The sequence below is a fragment of the Limulus polyphemus genome, unplaced genomic scaffold, assembly GCF_000517525.1.
Source record: "Limulus polyphemus unplaced genomic scaffold, Limulus_polyphemus-2.1.2 Scaffold217, whole genome shotgun sequence".
NCBI lineage: Eukaryota > Metazoa > Arthropoda > Merostomata > Xiphosura > Limulidae > Limulus > Limulus polyphemus.
Genome location: NW_013665827.1, coordinates 583,874 through 608,917, shown reverse-complemented (window position 1 = coordinate 608,917; position 25,044 = coordinate 583,874). Strand labels below are relative to the sequence as shown.

The window sequence follows — 25,044 nt, the reverse complement described above, 5'->3', positions numbered from 1 at the left end:
CTCTTGTCTTTCACTGCTAAATTAGGGACGGCTAGTGCAGATAGCCCTCATGTAGCTTTGCATGAAATTCAAAACAAACAAACATACAATCTGCAGTTATTTTTAAAAAAAAGTATTTTTAATTTTATTTCGTATTTTTCAACTTCTCATTTCACATACATTGATTTTCCCGAGACTTGTAGTATCCACAATATTGTTTTATTTGGTATAATGGAATCATAATTTTGATAATTCTGGTTGTTGAGGCTTTTGTGTTCCTGAAAATAAAAAGTATTCTGCCTGAAATAACATGCTGATAAAAAAAATATGTGGTATTAACATTATGACCTGTCATTTATTTTGTACCACTTCCTATCACATCACTGTTATATTTACTCATTATTTATTCTTACTTTTATGTTTGTTTGTTTTCTGCAATTTCCTAAGTAAAAATAGATCTGTACATGTTATGACTTGTTATCAGATTTACTTGGATGAGATTTGATGTATACCTAAAAGTTGATGACATTTAGAAGCTTATTAAATGTTAAATAATGATGTTAATTGGGGTTTGTTGTAGATGTCATAAATGTAGCACTAGAAAATAATGATGAAGGGAAGACTAAGGAGAAATCCATTGAAGAGGATGATGTAGTTATGGTGAGTGATGAAGATGAAGATAGCACTTTAGATGATGATCATGCCAGCAGTGGAACCCACACCAATGATGCCTTGAATCAACCAAATGAAGATGGATTTGTTCTAGTGAATATTGGACATCCACCAGAAGAGCTAGACATTTTTCTAGCTCCTCAGCTTGGTAGATCTGTGAAACCACATCAGGTGAATCTCTTAAGTTGAATATAAAATCTCTCACTAATTGCATGGTATTGTAATAATTTATTCAAAACTTGTTCAAAAGTGTGTTTGAGGTTGACATTTGTTGATTCAGATCATTCAGGACTTCCCTAATAGTTTTGGAACATATGGAAATTATATTACTTTTCTTATCCTTTTTTGAGTTGAATGAGCCTGAAACTATAATACGTTATTTCTATAAAGAAATTTATGTAGGATAATGATGAATGAGGTAACAAAAAAGTTACTTTGATAAATGTGTAATCACATTATCATTTGTGTAAAATGCATCTTCCTTTTTTGCTTATTCTGCTTTTTCAAAATTATGTAGAAAAAAAATCATAATTCCAAAACGTACTTACCTCCACTAACACTTATGCCTATTACTCGACTGCCAGAGTTTTAATCTTTGCCCATCTAAACATTAGTCTGATTTATTCTTGCTTGGTCCAGTCTATTATACTCCACTTAATTCCCTTTGTCGAAATACTCTCCACCCACGTCAGTGCACCCTCTATCCTGGTTCTGTATATAAGTAGCTCAATCAAATAATCTTATCACTTTTTCTCGACAAAGTGTTTAGACATAGGTTTCTCTACATAAGTTCTGCGATAATTAACGTGCTTCGTTGCAATTTTCTCATTGCCTAGGGACTTTTGATATAAATTGTATTTAATAATTATTATTAAAAAAAAAAAAAACTGCAACACTCCATTTTTAGGCATGAATTCACAGGTTACTGTTTCCAGCATGGAAACAGCCCTCCTCTATTCTACCTCTGTTATCTAGCATCTCTCAAAGGTCTAGGGGTCACTCTCAGCTGAGGCTATCCATGATCTAATTTGTTGTGAGATGGAGACATATTTTCTCCAGGGGGTTCTGAGACTGCTTTTATTGATGATCCAGGACAGTCTGGAAAGAACTTGGACTTTTTTTTTTCTGCCACCTTTAGGTTGGCTTCTCACAAAGCCAATTTGGATCAGCCACCTCTTGCTTCATTTCTTCAACTAACCACTCAGTTTGTCAAGTTTTGGGGCTTTCTCTAGTTGCCTTTGAATCTACTCCTTCCTTGATGGCTGACAGGTCTGAGAGTGAATATTTAGTTTTTCCTCCTTCACCTGACATTGGTTTTCATACTGGGAAATTTGCTGCTCAATTACCTGAGGGGATAGCTATGCCTTGTCTCCCACGTTTGTCGGAATAGCATGCTTTAACTTACCACCACCAGAAGGATGTATATTTAGATTCCCAAAGACTTGATCATCTTTTGGATATGTGGAGTTCCAGACTTAACCCTGTGATCACTTTGAACAGATCACAATTTTCTTGGATTTGTTTGACCCTCACTACTGTTCTCAGATATTTATCTTCCCCCCAAATTTTGTCGGAACCTATCAGCGTTCCCCCACGTCAATTTGAGGAAGAATTGGGTCCTTTGCTGACTACTACCTTGGTACGTTTGTTAGCTTCTGCTCTTTTTTGTTTTCCCGTTTTGTATGTTGTTGGGATTTATGGGGTAGAAATGCCTTGTTGGAGGGAGTTTGTCTACCTGCTGTAGCCCTCCATGAGTTACATGAAGCTCCTTTTCTTGGTCTCTTGATGTTCACGGGTGTTCCAGAGGCATTGTAATCACGAATTGTTGCTACCCATTTGCATTCTTTCTTGTTGTCGTTGGCCTCTACACTTTCTTTGTCTTCTGCTGGAAGTCATGGTGTGACTGCTCATTGTGTGTCCCAACCCCCGGCTTCTGCCTCCTCAATCTATTGGTGCTAAAAATAGATCCCATCCTTATGTTCTAGGCTCTTCTGCTCAGGCATGCCTTGCCAATGGTGTCAGTGACTACCCTATGTGGGTGGGGTCCATGGGGATGAGGTTTCAACATTTTTGGACACCTGAAATTCCTTCACCACAGATCCATGGGTAATTCAGGTTCTGGGATCAGGGTTGGTCATTCACTTCAATTATCCTTCCAACCTGTAGTATTTTTATCCCCACCAGTTTCATGGAGTGTGGATCTTCGTTCCAAGGCCATCAGAGAGTTACTGGTCAAGGAGGCAGTAGAGAGAGTCAATCCCATTCTTCAGAGATTTTATTCCCATTTATTTGTTTTTGCCCAATAAGATGGGAGATTGGCTGCCAATCATTGATCCGTATTGTCTCAACCAATTCTTACATCTTCCCTTGTTCACAATGGAGTCCTTTCTCAATTTTTGTTGGCATTTTTCACCAGGTCTGTGGATGACCAAATTTCGAAATTTCTGAAGTTCAGGGCTCTGCCCTTTGGACTAGCTTCTGCACCTTATGTCTTCTGCAGAGTCATACAAGCTTTTTCTCGCCATTTTCATGCTTTGGGCCTGTGCACACACTATTATATGGACGACTAGCTACTTCTGGCACCATCTCATCATTTGGTGGAACACACCCAGATTCTACTTTCATAAGCCACCAAAGTTCACTTTCTTATCAGAGCTGAGAAATCCATTCTTTTGTTTACTCAATATATTGTCCACCTGGATGTCTTTTTCAACATGTTTTTGAGCTGGGCACAGCCAACTCCCATTCGGCTCCAGGCTATGAAATGGGAATTCAGGATCTTACCTCTCCTTCTCCTACTGTGCAGATGTTCTCTTTTTATTTTGTTGATGTGAGCATCCCTCAAATCTCTGACTTCTTTTGAATGAGAACATGCAGTCCCTGCAGTGATTGCTGCTCAACCAATGGATTGTGAACTGTGATCAACTGGATCATCCAGTCTCCCTAATCAGAAGCAACAACTTAGATCTCGAGTGGTGGTTGGATCAGAGCAACACTACCATCAGTGTTCCTACACCGCCCAAGATTCTTATCTTCACAGATGCCTCACTTCAGGGATGGGGTGCGTATATCAACGGTCAGGAATTCCAGGGTCTATGAATGGAAGATGAACTTCCTTCCATTTCAATATTCTAGAACTTTTTGATGTCCACCAGGCAATGGTTCAAGGTCTAGATCTATTGAAGGGGAAATTCATAATGATTCATTCCAAGAATTCCACAGTGGTCTCTTGCATTTCCCATCAAGGGGGCACACGTTCTCAGGACCTTTGTTTTCAAACTTTGGATATTCTCTACTGGGCTCCCTCCCATCATATCAACATCCTGGCTTGCCATGTTCCAGGGGTGAATAATTTAATAGCTGGTCACCTGTCTCGGCCCAACTAAATTCACCCAACCGATATGATGCTCCACCGCAATGTTTTCTGGGGGATTTTCTCTCAGTTCAGGACTCTTATGATCAATGCATTCGCCACTCATTTTGGTCCCTGGTACCTCATCCTCAGGCTTTGGCAGTAGATGCATTCAGTCAAGATTGGACAGGATTGCACCTCTATGCCTTTCCCCCAATTCATCTGTTATCCAGAGTTCTGGTTACAATTCAATTCACTACTTGTCAAGTGCTGTTGGTAGCTCCAGATTGGCCAGCCCATTCATGGTTTCTTCTTCTACAGTATCTTCAAGAGTATCTACTTCTGCCTCTTTCTCTTTGGCCATCTCTGTTGAGCTCTGTTCCTTTGGTTGAGTAAGGCACACATAATCCCATCATTACAAGCCTGGGACTTTCAGACTTCTTCAGGTGGAAGAGAAAGTTTGTCCACTTTGGTGTTGCTTACTTTTTCATTGTGATTCCAGTGGTTTGGAACACATCACCCTATGGCTACAAGTTGGGATCCAATCAATGTATTCAATCCAATATATATAATGTTGCAGTCCAATTTCCATAGCCAACAACGTGGGATATAGGGACCAAGACCTCTTAATTTCAACCTTGAGTTGTGGAACCTCGGCGCACTGGTTGTGGCTGGTCTATGGTGATGATTATTCATGTACAATTCCAACAATGATACAGGGTAAAGAGCATACCTGTTCCGGATGTAGTGTGGTTCCCCCACACAGGTACCACTCTTATCTTTGTACACCTCTGATCTGTGCAGATGCTTTCTGTATGGATAATGCCCTCACTGGCCTTCTCAATGTAGGATTCAAGCTATAAATGGCAGCGGAGGTAAGTATGTTTTGTAAATTAACATTTTCCTAAATTGAAAATGTATTTCTAATAATAGTTACCTCTGCTGACACTCTCCTGCCCTTCCTCCCCACTAAGAGCTGGTGTCCGAGAATGGGATGGTATCAGTCTCGAAAAAGTGATAAGATTATATGAATGATGTGCTTATATACAGTACTAGGATAGAGGGTGCATTGATATAAGTGGAGAGTATTTCGCTAAGGGCAATTGAATGGGGTATAAAAGATGGGAAAAAATCAGACCAATGCTTAGATGGGCAAAGATTGAAACCCTGACAGTTGAGCAATAGCTATAAATGGCAGCGGAGGTAAATATTATTGGAAATACATTTTCAATTTAGGAAAATGTTAACTTATATAATGATACAACTGACTTACTTGCTCTGTAATTTTTTCGAGTTCTTTTAACTAATGTTTGTCATAAATAGCTTGCATCATTTTTTATTTCTATCTTAAACTTGGATTTCATTAAGCAAACATTATGATTATCACATGGTTTATAAATGAAAAGCAACATAATTTTGATCTTGTTTTATAAAACTATGAGATTCTTTTGTTAGAATTTTCAAAATAACATTTGGTGAAATGGGCTGAATTTTCTAATTGTTTGAATGAGTGTTTAATCAAGACTGTAAAGTCATTTCCAAGAGATAAGAGTGTATAAATGTTTTCTTTCAATAACTCTCCTTGAATATACTTGTAATTTTGTCAGTTGAGGTTGAGAATTACATAATGTATTTGGGTTTGTTTCAGATTGGTGGAATACGGTTTCTATATGACAATGTTGTAGAAAGCTTGGAAAGATTCAAGACATCTGGTGGTTTTGGGTGCATTCTTGCTCACAGTATGGGCTTGGGAAAAACTCTTCAGGTAGATGATTGCTAAGCATTAACTAGATGTAAAAGTTTTTCTCTGTTTAAATGAAGTTTATGTGTTACATATAACAATCAAATTTAACAATTGGTTTTGACATGAGCTTTATTAAAATTTACTTGTTTAATATGAGACTTTTGTAGGTATTTTTAGGTTATGTATGCAAAAATTTATCGAACATTTTTTAAGAGAATTAAAACATCTGCTAATGAAAGGGAAATTTTTGTGGATATTTTTAATTAAGGCTGACTTGAGTTTTAATTAAACTAGTGGCAAACAACATTAAGTATTTGATAAAAGCAAGTAAACTGATAAAATCTTGTAGTAACATAGAGTTGAAGGTAATTATCTTGTCTTTTGTAAAGACATTCATATTAAAATTGGAAATGACAAAAGTTGAAAGTCTGTAAAATTATTACTTCATAGCAGAAAGAGTTTGAATTGGAGAAATTTCAATTATTTTTGGTGTTATGTGAAAATTGTAAATTTTTTTTATATATTTAGACAAACCACACATTTAAGCTATACATGCTGTGCAAAATTTGATTGTATGTTTACATAGAAACTGTATCAAAGTAATAACTAATGAACATGTAAATTTCCATTGCTTTCTCTCTATATATATGTATATAATGGAATAGTACTCACACAGTATTTCCCATTGCTGATGCTACTTACACATGCCATATTAATAGGAATTGCACCATCAAGCCCATTTGTGCTTTCCACTAGCTTCTAAATATAGTAGCACTTTTCTCAGTATTAAAGAGTGGGAGCCCTGGTAGCTGTGATACAGATAGTCCTTAAATAAACATCTTGCCCACCAATTTTGTTGCCACTATGTAATAGGTGGTCATGGTAGCAATAGCAACGACAAGCACATCCGAACAACAGTCTTGGCAGGTGATCAGAAGTGTAAATCACTGTCTCATGCTGCATTTCCTTAGATCCTGCAGTGGTCACTTATTAATTTGTAACTGTAGATATTTATAAAATTTTCAAAAAACAATGATGAAGTGACTAATTTAATAATGTATTTTAATGAAGTGGTACACACACACACACAGTCTACCATAAGTAATTGGCACCTTCAAGAAGACAGAACCATCTCCGTGATATTATACATGAATATCATTGATGCATAAGTATAGGTATAGTTTGGTAAAGACCAACATATACAATTAGCCATTTCAACAAACAAGGTTGCATAGTTGGATGGTGAGAAGGGAGTCAAAGTTAACAAGAAATTGCCAGGTCACTTACAATGCTGAGGTCTACAGTGAATAGGGTGACAATGAGGTTACAGTTATACTGTAAAACAACAGTTTATGCATGACCAAGTCACTCAAAACTCATAGAACAACTTCATTGTGCTATGAATAGAAGTGTTAATGAATGATGTGCATCAAATGGCTACTACTGTTGTTGGACTGGTGCAAGTGTACCTCTGTACTGTCAGAAGTTTCCTTCATAGCAAGCACAACATGAAAGCTAATCCTCACTCCAAGCAATATGATATGTTAACACCAGAGATGCTATCACACCCTTTTGCCTCTGGGATGCTTTAATTTTTTCCAACAAGTTCCACAATTCCTAAACTTTGGTGACTATCTTCCCAAGAACTTTTGTTAAATCTTCTTCAAGCCATAGCAGAATTTGGCTGTATTTTTGTTATGGTGTAGGTGCCATTTTGGTAACTGGATGGTCACAACTGGTGATTATATGAAAGGACCCTCACTGCTGCCTAGTATTTCACAGTTATCAAACAAGACCTTCTGCCTCTCTAATTCAGTAACCACATATCAGAAAAGGCAGTTTTATGTAAGATTGGGCTCTTACTCACTCAGCCCAAACTATGAAACAACAGCTTGAAGGTCAGTGTATTACCACTGTTCTGTGTCCAGGCCTGTTGCTGGATATGAATTCTATCAAGCATTTGTGGTCCATTCTTGATTGTTCCTTGTGAAATTGTCCCCAAACAAACAACTTGGAGGAACACTCTACCCTCATCCAAGATTTTCTTCAGGATTGGGGTGCAGTCCATCAGATTCATATTTCAGACTATGTAAATAAAATGTAGTAACTGTGTTTGTGTCTTAAAGATTACAAGTGGTAGATCCATTATATATTAATAGTAATCTTTCACTTTTTGTTTCGTATTCATTTATCAACTAAAATGGCTTTCTTTCTAAAGTGGGTGTCAACTTAGTATGCTGTGTGTGTATATGATAAGCGATGTATTAGTGCTCAGAAAGGACACTGCACTTATATGATTGAGAATTTCAAAGGCAGTGAAGCTAGAGGAATTTCCAACATTAGTTAACTTGTAGCATGTCAAATAGCAAATGACAAAATTTCATAAGGCAGTATAAAAATAATAACAAGAATGAATAAAATATTTTAGTGAATTCATGAAATAGCACTGGAGCTTTCTTGTTTAGCTACATACTATTGTGTTGATGTTGCTATTATAAGCCATAGTACATAATAACAAAAAAATGTGTATATATCAATTCTTGTTACCAGCATTTGGACAAGATACATGTTTAAAGACCCAGATGGTCCATTTTTAACAATGTCCACATTAAAAATAAAACTGTGATTGATTACTCGTTTTACTAATATAAGTGCATGTATAATGTTGATGAGTTATAACAGTAATTTTACTTTTATTCATGAACAGTATTTTCTTAACCATTGGTTGACTGTTCATTTATTGTATTACCGCCCCCTAATTAATAGAAAGGACTTCCCTTTTAAAGGTTTCGTGATATTGGATTACTTGTTTTGCGAGATATTCATGATGTTTGAAGTTTACTACTGAACAAAGGATTTTCTTGCATGTAAGGTATATTGTCAGTGCATGAAGTTTGTTAAAAAGGTGCTTGCATTAGCTCTATGCTGTTAGTTTACTTTAGGACTTTTACTAACATGACAGAAAAACATTCCACATGAAATATTCTTAATTCATGTACTTGTTCACTGCCGTGTTTTTTACGTATTATTATGGTTTAAAAGCTACACCTTTAGGGATTCATATGCTTCCCATATCTACAGTGAATGATTGATATTTGTATTATATACTTAAAGACGTATGCTATAAGATATACAAATAAAATGGGGAAACTATCTTGTTTATAGATCTGTTCTCTTCAGCTTAGGTACTATTCATGCTGTGTATGTTAAAATACTCTTATTGAACCTTTCTAGATGAGTTTCAGCTAATCCATTAGTAGTAGCTTAAATTTATATGTTTGTCATTTATGTAGATAATTTCGTTCACGGAAGTTTTTCTTCGGCATACATCAGCTCGTAATGTGCTGTGTATTGTTCCTATTAACACCTTGCAGAACTGGATGGCAGAATTTAACATGTGGCTTCCACATGAAAAATATTTTCAGTCTCCTGTTCCTCCAGAACAATTCAGAAAAAGAAATTTTGATGTGTTTCTTTTGAATGAAAATCATAAGACCCTAACTTCAAGAGCTGAACTGATAAGTAAGTTAATAGTACTAAATGTGTTTTTTTATAACTGTAAAATCCACATACCTTTAAAAAATCCCATTTCTGAATATTGTTTATTTACATATTTAATAAAATGCCATATATTATATATAGAATACAGATAGAACTACAGCCAGAAGAAAGTGTCAGTACAAAATCCAAAAAGAGCTTAGAAAGTACATTTTATGATGTTTTTGTATAAATCATGGCTAATATAACTGAAGACAAATACAGAAAAAAAAAATCTTCATTTTTTAATATGATTTTTTACGTAAGTAATAAGCATACATTCTTAAGGAGAAATATATTAGGTGTATTAATGTGCTGGCTAAGTAAAAAGTCTTTTTACGCTTACAAAAAAAGTGGTTAATATTATAATTAACTGAATACCTTTGTTTTGCTCCTAATTTTATTAATCAGTCCGTAACATATTATTTGTATTCAGTACAAGAACCACAGGTCTAAAAAGCTTCATTGGGTCACCAGCTTAAGTATATAACTTCACTGCAATATATTTCTTGGGCTGCATATAAATAGTATTTCAGATGTGCTTTAGGCTGCTATTATGATCTAGCAAAGCACATACGAGTTCTAGTATTGAATGAAAGAACTTCTTGGACATTGGCTTGTGCAAATGAAAGATATACCAGTTTTACTCTCCATTTATTTGATATCCTTAATAGTCTGCAACCAAACATATTTATATTAGATTTTATTTCATTAAAACACCTGCATATACAAATACAAACATATGTATATTGTTGTACTCCCCTCCATCATTAGCATTTATATATTTTTAAGTTAAAATGTGTAGCATGTTAATTTTTATGTTCTACAATGTATGAAGATACTGCATTATATCTTGGTGCTAGTAAATAAAATAAAAATGTTGTTTTTTATGTTATTGATTTTACAGTGGAGTGGAAAGAAAAAGGAGGTGTGCTGCTTATGGGATACGAAATGTTTCGAATGTTTGCTTTGAAAAAGATTCCATTCAGTAAGAAGAAAAGGGATGCAAAAAAAGAACTTGATTATAAAGAGCTGGAGAGGAATAGGAATCTTTTGGAAGGTATTTTCAAAGATCAGACAAATTTAATTATTAAAACTATAACCGTTTTTGCATGATATTTTCATCTAAAGAAAACAGAGAATTATTTGGTTCTTGTATCATTCAGAATTAGAACATTTTTTGTTAATATTTTGTGCATATAAATATGAACCCTATATTACTAACTTGTTTTTATACTCTTCGCACTTTGTATCATATTGAATAATCGTATGTTGATAGAACATTCAGTGTAAAGTACTGATAAAAAAATTGAATGAAATTGTTAATTTTTTATGTACAGATCATAGGGCACCCCATAAGTAATAAGGAAAATAAATTAAATTATTAAAAGTATTTTTGTTTGCATATTTTATATGCCTTGTATTTGTTGATAGGGACCCTTTAATCAATAAAGCTATTTACCCACAAGCAGTTTGGTGCATAAATAGCGTAAAAAAACGTGTTTAAAAGTATTTACAAATATTAGGCAGTTTAACCTCTAAAGATGGATAAGGGTATTATTTTAATTTTACATCATTACTTATAATTAAAATGTATGTATTTAGAAAGAAGTATTTAGGAAGAGTGGTAAATAAATTAAAAAAGAGGGAATACCTAGAGAACAAATGTCACAATTCTCATACTAGGGAAAATTCAGGATTTTTTTTCAAATATTGCTTTATAAAATTAAGAACTTAAATCTTGTATAATATTGAAATTGAGATTATTAGCTTTGTTTTTGTGCCATATTTATTCGTATATCTTGATAAGAAAGCAGTTTAATTAAATGTTGAATATAACTCACTGAAACCTTGGGTAAATGTACAGAAAAAAGATGCTTGTCTTAAAAGTGTTAATTCTTATTGTAATATTTAGAGTTGAAAAAAAGAAATCAAGGAGTTCTACTTATTAAATTTAGGAAAAAACATTTGATGTGTTTGTTGCTTGATGGAACAAAATATATATCTTTATTTTTGTTGAAACCACCACATTTCTCTAAGCGTTTGCAGGCTTTTGGATATTTTCTGGTAATATAGTGTTTTGCTATTTATTAGTCTTTGATTCTGTTTTTTTTTTTGTATTCACAGGAGAGAAATTTTATATATATGTTTGTGTGTATGTAAAATTTCTTTTATTGTTACAGAAATTTATCTAGCCATTATCAATCCAGGACCAGATCTAGTAATATGTGATGAAGGACACAGAATAAAAAACAGCCATGCAAGCACTTCTACAGCATTAAAAAGCATACGCACCAAGTAGGTAAATCATACAGTGATATTACAAGACTCCAGTTGAATAAATGTAGTTGAAAATGTTCAACATTTTAACTTATATTTCAAAATGTTATATGTTAAAAATTAGATTTTTTTCATTATGTGTATATTGCTATTTTAATGTTAACTTGTTAGAGTAACTGGTTGAGTGGTTAAGCCAACCTTAATATTTGGGTGCATATATAATTGATTTTGTGATAAATAACAACAAAACAAAATAGTTTTTCCATATTAAGTTTGGCCAAAAATTTTGATTTCATTCCTTTAAGTCTCACACTGAATCCTTTTTTGGTCGCACCTTTTTTTTTACCCCTAAAGTTTTTGATTAGATATCATGACTTTTTGTTAATGCACACCAACAAACCACAGCAAGTAAGAAAGTGACACTTGATAGTAACTAACATTAGCTTTAAGATTGCAACCCTATTATTCAGAAGAGATCTATACTGAACAGAACCAACCAGATTCTTTGAAATATATAGTGGTAGTTTTTCCTCTCTTAAAAAAAGTGTTAATAACTTCCTTTTTTAGTAATGCTATAGAATCTAGATTAACAGTTTCTTGTTATCACCCATATGCACTTGGTACAGCCATATCGAACATTATTATTTATGCTAATTGCTTAAGCTACTATCACATGAAGCTAAATGCTTAATTAGGAGAATTTCATAAAATATAAAAAATTTGTGTTTAAAAGTTGATAATGAATAATCACTGTCCACTTGCATGATTCATTTGAAAACTTGAGCTAGAAACTGCTAATCTAGTGTGCTTGACCTAACCAATGTATCAGCACATGCTTTCACCCTATAGTTTTGCTGCTATAAATCAGCCATTTTTAATTTGAATGAAAAAAAAAGCTAAAAATGGTCCACTTTTACTCTGAGGTGAAGCTGTAGTGAACATAGCTCATTGTATAGGAGTGCACAAAAATGTTGGTCAAAATTGAGCTATTTTGTTGAATAACTTTGCACATGTGGCTTATATTTATACCAAATTTGATATCTAATTGTAGGTTGTAAAGATCTATCAGTGTACCAAGTTTTGACAAAAATCCATAAAAGTTAAATAAAGTTTCCGTACTTTAGATGCGAAGAAGAAAAAATAGAAAGCATTTCAATCAAAATTGGAAATTTTATATCTTGTGTATTTTTAATGGATTGTCTTGAAATTTGGTGTGTGAAGCAAGGGTCCAATAGAGAAAATCCTCAGAAAATATGTGATAATTTGGATTATCACTGTCCGAGCTACAGATAGTAGAAAATTGCCAAACTATCACTCCTATTTATAACATAAAGTGTGTCCCGCAGGCTGTTTTGGCTGTGCAGCACATTACTGTGTGTTTTGATAAGAGTAAAGTATAAAGTTTTACAGATAAAGAAGCTGATATTCATTTAGGGGGCTTTAGAGATTATTCAAATAAAATATGAAATCTATAAGATGAAAAGAAGTATTTTTATTTTTAACATGAAAATAACTTTTCACCCAGATTGTCTTACTAAGGTTAAAGGCTTTGTAAGTTCACAGAAAAATATTTAGTAAAATTACTTTATTAAAAAATCTGATTTTTGTGTACAAAATATTTGTAATGTTTACCAAAAGCTTGTCAAATTTTGTGAAGATACACTTAGTTCATTCACAGTTATGTATAGTTTCATGGTTACATGGTTAGTCAAAATTATCAAACCCATATAGAGTTAACACTTTTTTTGCTTGTTTTTAGACGAAGAGTGGTATTGACAGGATATCCATTACAAAACAACCTTTTGGAGTACTGGTGTATGGTTGATTTTGTACGACCCAACTACCTGGGCAATCGCAATGAGTTCTGCAATATGTTTGAACGTCCTATTCAGAATGGCCAGTGCCTAGACAGCACTCCAAAAGACAGAAAACAGATGAGGTATCGAGCACATGTTCTTCACAGTTTGTTGGAAGGTTTTGTGCAGAGGTATGCAAATACTGTTAACGTTTATTGTGAAATTTATATTATTTGCAGTTTTTGTATTGTAGAATATAGTCCTTGTTACCAGATGAGCATCAATTTAACATGATACCACCTATCATATTAAACATACTGATATGTACGTTTTTTATTATTTTAAACCTATAATTTGTGAAAGATAAGCTGATAAGCTCAACTAAATAATTGCTTCTAATAAGTCCCTGTATTGAAATATATAAGAAAAAATTGCATGTGTGGTTTACAAGAGCATTAGTTAAAGGTTTGAGTTGTAAATTAATATAATTTTAATTTATAGATACTGTGTTTTTTGTTTGTTTTTATCCTTCCTTATTGTTTAGTCTTGAGATGATGTTTTGGACTCCATGTTGAATTTTTATAAAGTCTGGAGCGAGTGATGAAATGTACTGTTTAATATTTGACAGAAGTAACACAATTCTGAGAGAAAGAATTGATAAATATGGTCCACATGTTAACTCTTTCAGCATTGGCTCAGTCCCTGAGACCGACCTCGTAACCATTTTGTCCTTGTTATAGTTTTCATGCTATAACTTTTAAATTAGCAAGCATATCTTAACAAAATTTAGCAGATTATCAGTAAACATTGCAATGCTTTTGTATGCAAAATATCAAATTTTTTATTTTGTTAAGCAATGTTTTTCTCAAGCCTTTTTTTTTTCTTTTTGCATGTTGTCTATCCAACATGCAAAGTGATTTTCATTTTAAGATTAAAAATATTTTTATGCATTAGATAATTTTAAAATTTCACATGCGAAATCTTTATGATGTCCAGATAGTTGTCAAATGTTTCTTAAGAAAAACTTTATATTTTATCTGTTATTTTCAGTAATTAATCTCTGTACGAATTTGGTAGATTTGACTGATCTCATAACCACCATAAAAATTAGGAAATAAATATAAATTATGCTTCTCTCGTTCTAGAATGACAACAAATTATAACATGAAAACGTAAATGTTTAGACTAAAGAGCTTAAATCTCACAACATTATACATTTATATATATATATATATATATATATATTATATTTGTTATATTGACCTTTAAGCCGTGCCTGGCTAACAATACAGAAGTCACTGTATGTTCAATAATATAAAAGTGACCTTCAGTCTTTATAAAGTGAACTGTCATGGCTGTGTTTTAGTAGACTAGTATTTTGTAAAATACAGTCACATTTCCATTATAATACATTATATATGTATAAAGAGTATTACTATTTAGAAATAAAAAACACAGAACAGTAAATAAAGTAGTAAAGCAAACAATTATCTTTTCTAATTACAACTTTTGTACTTGATTGCTAAGCCTTTTAAAATTTCGTATGTGGAGGATATGAAACAAAATAATTTTTTTAGGTTTTATATATATACAGTTGAATAACCAAAAAATCATAAAGTACTATATCGATACCATAGAATTCCACTATAGTTTATCAAGCTTAGTATCTAAGTTGTATTTGGGTCTAAAAAAAATATGAAATTTTGAGCAGACTAAAGATGTAACCTACCTCTTTTAAATCTTGGTTTGAAAGAACGAGATGGCATCCTAGCTCATGAAAACGGTTGAGAAAGCCACTAGGGTAATATTCTGAGCTTTTGATTGATTATTCACATATCATATATTGAAGTAAGTGTATATAAGAGACAGTTTCCAAAAATGGAAGAGGTGAGCAGGGCCACTGTGTTTGATTCAGTACATGAATGATATCTCAGCAAATAGAAAAATATGAGGTTTTTATTTTATTATAGTTTGTAAATATCGTTAATTTGAGTTCCTAACTTATATGAAACTATAGACTTAGTATTTTGACATCACAAACATCTAATTTGAACCAGTGCTGCATTCAACATACCACGTGACACACAAAAATTGATGTTTAACTGTTAATTAGGAAACTAAATAATGTATAATACTAAAATTTGAATTATAATCTACAGTTTGATACCAAACTTATTGACATAAATTCATGAAATAGTAGTTCAATAAAATTTTGAATGCGAGTCAACAAACGCGATAACATGGCCTTTGACTGGAGAGGGTTAAACATGACTTAAAAAAAGACTGCACATGATGCATGTTTTGAAGAAAAGTAGTCTACTTTTAATATCCGATCAAGGCAGCTGTAAGTAATCATCATTAAAGGAAGTTATCTTTTTTAAGTAACCTTAATATTTGTTGATAGTTATTGTTCAATTATTTGTGTATAAATATTCTTTATATATGACAAAGTGTAAGTGTAAAGTAAGAGTAATATTGTTTTATATTCAATAACAACAGAGGACTCTAAATTACTTTCTAAGGGAATCTTATAAAATTTTAATTAACAAAAAATGTTTTAATAAGTTAATTACATATAATTTCATAACTTTTTTTCTAGGCGGGGACATACTGTCCTGAAGTCCAGCTTACCACCCAAGGAGGAACATGTGTTATTAGTTCGAATGACACCTATACAAAGAAAATTGTACAATGCACTCTTAAGATACCTTAGATTTGGAAACAATGTTTGCAACCCACTAAAATTTTTTGCTATTTGTTGCAAGGTAAAATGTTTAGTATTTTCTAGTTTGAGCTGTGTAGATTTTTTTTATTTTTAAGCTTTTTTTGTTTAACAATCCTACGTTATAATTTTTTTAAAATAGCAAACATTGTTAGACAAAATTTATATTTTAAAACAATGCAACATTATTTTGTAAAATAGGCACTGAATGACTGTCTCGCCTTTGCTAAAAATTCAAAATATCCTGGAAACTAATAGTCTAAAATGTTTTTAATATTTGCAGAATAAATTTTGTTTTTTTGAAGTCACTTTTCTTCATTTATGGACAACTAATTATTCATTAAGAATGTGTTCTACAATAAAGTATGTACTCTCACTCAGGTATTGTTGGGAAGTCACTTTTTGGATCATGAAACTAACTTATTGACTGCTGATAAATGTCTGTCAGTTAATTTATAAGTTAATTGAAAAAGTACCAGCCACACTGACAAAGAAGAGAAAGCACCCACTGGTTTTTTTGCCAGGTAGCTACTGCTAATTTCAAGCCTTGCTTTTCAATGCCACTTTCATGTTTTGTTAGTCTAACAACTACAGGTATTTTATTGACGTGATTGGGATTAAGATAAAATAGGTATAGTAATTTATGCAAAGGTTGATGTCTGGTCTTAATTATTATTCCAAAGTGTAAGTTGAAAGCATACAGCCAAACTCGCTTTCTACCTTTTACTGAGAGACAGTGTCACAAATCCCATTCAGTTTTTAAGCAGGCTGTTTCTCATAGATCATCTGTCAGGATTAGAGGCATTTTTGAAAAAAAATCAAATATATAAATAATTTTTCCTTTTCAGTTTCTTAAAGCTAACATAAATATATTAATAATTTTCCCTTTCAGTTTCTTAAAGCTAACATAAATATATTAATAATTTTTTTACCTAATTTATCACGATATTTTTCCTAAAAATCAAAATCAAATAAAATTTAAGAAATTGTCAAATAATTTTACATTGTAATACTATAAAAAATAATGAAAAAGCCCATAAGCAATGTTTTTGTATGTTTAAATTTTGCTGTGTATTTCAATGTAATTGGACATTATCTTTTAGGAGTTTTCATTTTCATAAGTTAAGTATAACAGCTTTGTGTTGCAAGCTAGGTTTTCTTCTGTATGTTTTTTAAGTTGTGTCTGTATTAATTTTTTTTTGTATATTTTAAGTAACTTACAAATAAAGTTTGAATGAATTTTCCAATTGCTATTTCTTGTTTATGATAACTCCTTAATTATGAGTTTTCAGTATAAACTATGGAAACTTAATATGGTTTTTTGTTACAGATATGGAATCACCCAGATGTTTTGTACAAAGTTTTAGAAGACCAAAGGAATCAGGGAAATGAAGATTTAGATCTAGATTTTGATTTTGGACTACCTGGATCAAAAAAAGGCACCAAACCAGGAGCAGCAAGCATGACAAGTACAATAAGGATTATGCTACTTTTATCTGTTCTTAGAAGATAAAATGTGAAAAAACTGTCCTACTGAGAGTCCTCTTATGCTTCAAAAAGATTTGGAAAGATTAACATTTATATCAAATCTGTGTACATTATAGATTATTTTTTAAAAAATGAGTATTTATACTTCATTATGTGCAGTTTATTTATTTTAATCCTCATTCTGACAGCAAATGAAATTGGTCTGTATTGTGTTTTTTGTTTTTCATGTTTTAGCTTCTGCCAAAGCAATGGTAGGCAAAGGTCCTTTAGTAGGAAGTGAAATGATTCAGGCACCCAGAAATAACTACATCCAAGAAGTTAGCTTAGGTTCATTAAAAGACAAAAATGACAAGATTACATATGAATGGGTATGTGAGGTTAGTTCCACGTAGTACTTCATTTTGGTATCAGTAAGTGTTTTTGTGATATGTTGTTGTTTAATGTTGTGATTAATACTAGGTCTCTTAATGGCTGATAAAGGATCACACAATAGTTTGTATTTATGTACATGTATTTGTTGTTTGATACTTGCATTATACATGGATTTTGTATAGATTTATTCATGATAATTGCAGTCAATCTTAGTTATTTCTTGAATTGGCACTCTGAAAAATATCATTTTAAAGTATTTAATTATTTATGAATAGAGGTTTTTTCAGATTTTAAAATACTGGAAATTAAGTCGTATTTTCAGGTCCTGAATGTCCAGATTTTGATTGTTGGAATTGGAAACTACTTGCATTTAAAAAGTTACTGTATTATTTAATGGCCATATTTTTTACACCGTTTTAGTGACCTTAGATTGTTAGTAATATTACGTGTGTTTCTATATATATAGTTTCAGATATTGGGTTGGTTTTTAGAAGATGTGTTAAAGTATATGACATAACTGGCTTTCTTACATGTTATAGGAATTTAGGAAACTTATCAAATGATCAACTCTTGGATCAGGTTACATGCGTGTGTGTGTGTTTTGTAAATTGATCATCAAGTCATCATGCACTAGAGTAACTGCAGCTGTTATAGTGCTTTTAGTAATCAAAAATTCTTACAATGCAAATTCAAAATTTGAAAATAGAAAAACTGTTGACTATTGTTGCAGCATGAGCTTGTTCAGAATATTGTGTTTCTAAATAGTACAAATGTAGCAACAGTACCTACAGTATCACTGTCTCATGTATTGAATCTTTTACTATTGTTGCAATAGGACCTAGTTCAGAATACTGTGTTTCATAGATGATACTATTGTTGCAATATGGCCTAGTTCAGAATACTGTGTTTCATAGATGATACTATTATTGCAGTATGACCTAGTTCAAAATACTGTGTCTCATAGATGATACTATTGTTGCAATATGACCTACCTCAAAATACTGTGTTTCATAGATGATACTAATGTATAACCAGCAACAGTGTTTTTGGTATCACTGTCTCAGGCACTGAATCTTTTACTGTTGCATTATGACCTTGTTCAGAATACAGTACTTATGGTATCACTGCCTCGTGCATTGAATATTTTTCTAGCTTTCCATCTGTTTTGTTTCACCTAGTGATATAATGAATTTAGGGAAATTGCAGGTTTGTATTGCTTCTTAACTTTTCTTTACTACTCTTGTATTAACTACTGTATTTACACTGCTTTTGGATATTGAATATTTCTAACTCCTTATGATAACTGAACTGTAAATACATTATATTTAATGGACTGAGAAAAATGCTAATTTCATTTTTAACACTCTTTCTCACAATGAATGCTAGAAATACATTATATTGATAAAATAATAAAATGTAGTACTGTGTCATACGGTAATTAGCTTTAGAAGTTGATGATACCAATAATGAGGTCAGTGGGTAATGCATTACTTTATGTCACAAAATTAGAAAATCAGTGTCACTAGTCTTTAAGAGTCTAAAATAATTTCCTAATATTTATGATTGAGGTAGTTTAAATAATTCATTTATGAAGTGCATCTACTTTAGACACTTCTGTGTTATACAGAAAAACATAATGGGATGGACTACATTGTATGTTTGAAATAATGTCCAATATTTACCGAGTTGTTGGCTTACGGTATAAATTGAGTATTAGGTAGTTGGTATTTGAGGATAACAATTATAAATTAATTAGATTTTTAGATGCTAATAAGTAAATCAAGCTAACAAGTTTTAAGTTCTAAAGTAGAAGTTCACATTTTAGTTATAAATATTCATAATAATGGCTGTAAGTAATTTAATTGACTTTCAGGCTTAAGCTTAATTGCTCAAATATGAATACTAGCTAAAAAGTAATTAGTTTTTTGCCCAATAGGAAAGTGTAAAAATAAAACATTCTTAGTCCTGAGGTAAACATATCCAGAAGGATGATCTGAGATTTTTGGTAGTCTCATTCTTCACCGCATGAGCTATTTATTTGAATTTGTACATGAATCATCTTAACAATAATTGGTATTGGCATGCCAATATGTTTTACATATCTGACTTTTTTATTGAGATGTGTCTAAATTAGTGCAACAACTTGCATTATCATTAGGTTCCAGATTTACACTGTTGTTGGAGTAAAAGAATGTAAGTTGAGTTACAGTAATAAACATAACTTAATGTGCAGACACTAAGTGAATCAAAAATTAAAAGAGGTGAAACTGGCTAAAAAGTAATAACTTATTACTGTATCTGCAATGGTTTGTGGATTTATTTAAATGGATTAGTTGCATTTCATTTGTTTTATATTTTTCTGGTTTTATAGTATTTTAATTGTAACTTTTCAGTAATTAACTTAGTTCAAGAATTTTTTTTCAATTTTCATTAACCTTATTTTGACACTAAAAGATGTTAAACATTGATATGTGGACTGTGTCTTTAAATCATAATTCCTAAGCTGTGTGTGCGTTCTGATGCTATTTTATTTGTTCTTGTTTTTAAGGCTTCCCCACTGATGGTTAATTACAGACCAAGGATTCTTGAGAACAGCTACAAAATGGAAGTGTTATTTGCCATCATAGAACAAACGATTAAAAATGGTGACAAGTTACTTGTGTTTAGCCAAAGTCTCTTTACTTTAAACCTCCTTGAAGAATTCCTAGCTATGAAAGAAGTTCCTTTACGACCAGCTGAAGAAAAGTGGTGTCGGAATGTTAACTATTTTCGTACGTTTTATTACAGCTGTGCTTGTCTTTTTTTCCAAAATATTTTCAGTGAATTTTTCCTAAAAAATTTAGAAACTATGTTTGGTATCAGTTGATATTAATAACATGTACATTTCTTTCTATCTCCACTATATTGTACTGATAAACAAATATTAGAAAAAAAACGTGCTTGAAATTGAGGGAAAAAAAAGTACATAACAGTAAGACCCAATATTATAAATTTTATTGTGATGTAAGGTCACACGAAACAATGATATATTACATTTTGCTGGGCTAAGGCATTGTATATCATAAAAAAATATTTAGTTTAGTGAAACTTTCCTGAAGATAAGTGAGGAGATGGATATTTAAATGAAATAAAAATTCTTTAATATTTATTTTGGATTAAATATTTTAAATCTCATAATTTGAGTTTATGTTGCTGTGTTTTGGCCAGAAAATGTTGGGTGGTACAGAAAAATCATTTTCTTCTGTTTATGCCAATATGAAATTCAGAACAAAGGCAGATCAGGCACCTGTAAGGTTTTATACAGATTTTACTGGTTTTAGTAATCCACATAGCATTAGAATTTTGTATGGTTAATCATGGTCAGTTTGAAACACTGCTCTTTACCAACTTCAAGCCTTAATAAATAAGCTGAAAAAAACTAATATATACCTGTTGTTGTTTTTTTCTCTCTGAAAGTTTTCATTTGAAAAGCAAATGAAGGTAAATTTTGACAGTAAGACTGGTGGTCTACGTTCCTATCTAGCAGTGGCAGCTCTATTTGATCTGATGTTTGAAGTAATTTTCCAGTGTACCAGAAATTTAAAACCAAATCTAAACAATTAATTCTTTGTCTGTTGCTCTAAGGTAAAGTTAAATTTTATTATTTTGGTGGTTTCCAGGCAGGTCAATGTAATATATGTTGTTAGTCAGTTTATATATATTTTTTTTCAACCATGAAAACAGCAACTCCATAATTTTTCTGGCTTAGTTGATTTATATCTATTTCAAATTAAACGTTTTAAGTGCTTAATGTTGAGAAAAAATCAGCTCTGTTTTGTTTTCTAAATGTGTTGTTGTTGAACTTCACAAACTTTTAGTGAAATAGTTGCTTAAAAGTTTAAAAATTTACTTTTATTGGCATCTGATTAGCTTCAGGCCAGTTTGATGTGAAGACATTTTCATTAAACTTTTGTGCTGTTTTTTTTTTTTTAGCAGAGTTGGTGCATTGACCTGAGTCAACAACTAGATATTCAACAAACAGATACACTTCTAAAGGGGAAATAAAACCAACATATTTTTGCCTTTTCTTCTTTAGACTATTTATGACTTTGTTGTATAAAGGCCTACATAAAGGAATTTTTAGTATTTTTTATAAAAGTAGTCTGAGTATTACTCTAAATCCTGATAAAAAAGAACCAGAAACCATCAATTGATTGTTCTCTGCTAATTTCTACATTTCTTTATTTTGTAATTGCACAGGGCTAGATGGAAGTACTAATGGTCTGGATCGAGAAAAAATAATCAATGATTTCAACATCAATCCTGCTGTAAACTTGTTTCTTCTCTCCACAAGAGCTGGTTGCTTAGGGATAAATCTCATTGGTGCTAACCGGATTGTTGTCTATGATGCCTCATGGAATCCTTGCCATGATGCACAGGTTAGTTGTGTTATGCTTTGCTATACTTATTAGTTGTTAATTAATACTTTCACTACCACTAACTGAAGTAAGTGTCCTCTAGTGGATCTGTTGCAAGTTTACAAACTTAAAATACTAAAATACAGGGTTCAATTTCCAGCAGTGGATACAGTGCAAATAGCCCATTGTATACCTTTACACTAAAACAAAACATTTCTGAAGTAAGCAAGCATGTTCGATTAATTTGGATGACTTTTAAATTCAAGGCACTTGTTAGTAACTTATATATTATAACTGTGATAACACTTTGCATAATATATAAAGTGTATGTGTATGTTAGGAACAGTCCCAGTAATTAGTTACTCAGGGTATTCACAGCCTTCAAGCTCAGCACTCACCATTTCCTGATACTAATTTACATTTGCAATGACCTTATATTTCCTAATGAATGATATCTCTTAAACCTTTCATTCTCAATTTCAGATACATCTTTAAGCTCTAAATTACGTGCATATTGTTAGTCATTATCAGGGACTGACTATCATTAGTTTTGTAAGTATTTTTAGGTGTTATTTTGTATAAAATCCTGTTTTAAAGTATATGCTGGTTTTTTTTTTGTTACTGTGTTTTGGTATTTTTGTTTTGTGTATGATGGGATGGGAGAAATATTTGAATATGTGTTCATCTCTGTTCACTGCTTGTAGCACTTTCTCTGTTTACAACCTTGTTCCACATAAGGAACTGTGTTTTCTGTTAAGGTATATTCTTTATTGAACAGACTATTGATCTTGTTTTTGTTTTTTTAACTTTAGGAAAATATTTTATGAAAAGAAGAAATTCATTTACCATAGTATAACCTGTTTAACAACCTTACACTTGTATTTACCATTTTTTTTTTACTTAAATTTTCCACTTAAGGATATATGCAGCATCATGTATATGTGTTATTCATATCATTGGAGTCTAGCAGGAAGTTGCATGGTATCCAGAAATGCAAATTCTGGACAGTTAAGCAGAGAATAAATCAAAATCAGACAGCAAATAAAAGAAACACAAGTGAACATATTAGCAAAATCTTTATTCACAATGAAAGATAACGTGTATTCTTCTTACTGGCTGGCTTGTAATTCTGTTGTCATTTAACTGGATGCTATGAATGAAAAAGAAGCCTTTCTTTAACCCTTTTGAAAGGTCACAGGTGAAAGGCCATGTCATCTTGTTTTTTGACTTGCATTCAAAATTTTATTGAACTACAATTTCATAAATTTATGGCAATAAGTTTGGTATCAAACTGTAGATTATAATTCAAGTTTTAGTACAATACATTACTCAGTTTCTTAATTTAAAAGTAAATATTAAAAAACACAGATAAACAGATTTTTCTGTGTCACTTGATATATTGAATGCAGCACTGGTTCAAATTAGATGTTTGTGAAGTCAAAATACTAGGTCTGTAGTTTCGTACGAATTAGAAACTCAAATTACCAATATTAACAAGCTAGAATATAAAATAAGAATGTCCTTTTCTGTTTGCTAACATATTGCTCATGTACTGAATCACAGTGGCACCACTCACCTCTTTCCATTATAGGAAATGGTCCTTTATATACACATACTTCTATATATGACATGAAAAACCAATTAGAAGCTCAGAACATCCTCCTAGTGGCTTTCTCAGTCATTCTAACAGGCTTGGATGCCAATTCTTTCCTTTTAACCAATAATTCAAGGAGGTAGGGTATATCTTTAGTCTGCTAGAAATTCCATATTTTTTTAGACTAAGATACACCTTAGTTACTAAGCTTGATAAATTACAGTGGAATTGTATGATATTTATGCAGTAATTTATTATTTTTTAGTTACTCAAATGTATATATATATATAAAACCTAAAAAAATTATTTTGTTTCATATCCTCCTTGTGCAAAATTTTTTAAAGGCTTAGCAACCTACATCAAGCAGCAACCGAGTACAAAGGTTGTAACTAGAAGAGATTATTGTTTACTTTACTTCTTTATTTGCTGTTCTACGTTTTAAGAAAAATCAGTTTAAGAATTTATTTCAAAATAGCTATAATCAGTATACATATATAATGTATAATAATTGAAATGTGACTGTATTTTACAAAATACTAGTGTACTAAAACACAGCCAAGACAAGTTACTTTGTACAGACCAAAGATGTTTTATGTTATTCAATATGGTAACATGAGTGCACGTGTGCCACATCATTGTAACTTCTGTATTGTTAGCTAGGCACGGCTGAAAGGTCAATGTAATATAAATAATAAATATATATAATATAAGATTTAAGCTATTTAGTCTAAACACTTGTGTTTTCGTGTTATGATTTGAGCTCATTCTAGAATGAAAGAACCATAATTTATATTTATTTCCAAATCTTTTATGGTGAGATCGGTCAAATCTACAGAATTTGTAAATAGATTAATTACTGAAAATAACAGATAAAATATAAAGTTTAGACTAAATAGCTTAAATCTCACAACATTATACATTTATATATATTTATTATTTTTATTATATTGACCTTTCAGTCATGCCTGGCTAGCAATACAGAAGTTACAATGATGCGGTACACGTGCACTCATGTTACCATATGTTCAGTAATATAAAACTGACCTTTAGTCTTTACAAAGTGACTTGTTGTAGCTGGGTTTAAGTAGACTAGTATTTTGTAAAATGCAGT

At 31.8% G+C, this 25,044-nt stretch overlaps 1 protein-coding gene across 3 annotated transcripts in view; it reads left to right on the top strand.

The window, feature by feature from the left end:
* LOC106478499 (helicase ARIP4-like) overlaps window positions 1-25,044 on the top strand; it is an 85,747-nt gene that overhangs the window by 26,790 nt on the left and 33,913 nt on the right. For 2 of the 3 annotated variants that reach the window (XM_022382118.1, XM_013939050.2), the window contains exons 5-15: window positions 560-822; window positions 5,652-5,768; window positions 9,041-9,269; window positions 10,192-10,344; window positions 11,468-11,582; window positions 13,324-13,551; window positions 15,960-16,125; window positions 17,413-17,551; window positions 17,805-17,947; window positions 20,491-20,713; window positions 22,182-22,360. In XM_022382118.1, the coding sequence (XP_022237826.1) occupies window positions 560-822; window positions 5,652-5,768; window positions 9,041-9,269; window positions 10,192-10,344; window positions 11,468-11,582; window positions 13,324-13,551; window positions 15,960-16,125; window positions 17,413-17,551; window positions 17,805-17,947; window positions 20,491-20,713; window positions 22,182-22,360 (1,955 nt within the window). The remainder of the gene's footprint in view (window positions 1-559; window positions 823-5,651; window positions 5,769-9,040; window positions 9,270-10,191; window positions 10,345-11,467; window positions 11,583-13,323; window positions 13,552-15,959; window positions 16,126-17,412; window positions 17,552-17,804; window positions 17,948-20,490; window positions 20,714-22,181; window positions 22,361-25,044) is intronic. The other variant, XM_022382117.1, reaches the window with a different exon arrangement.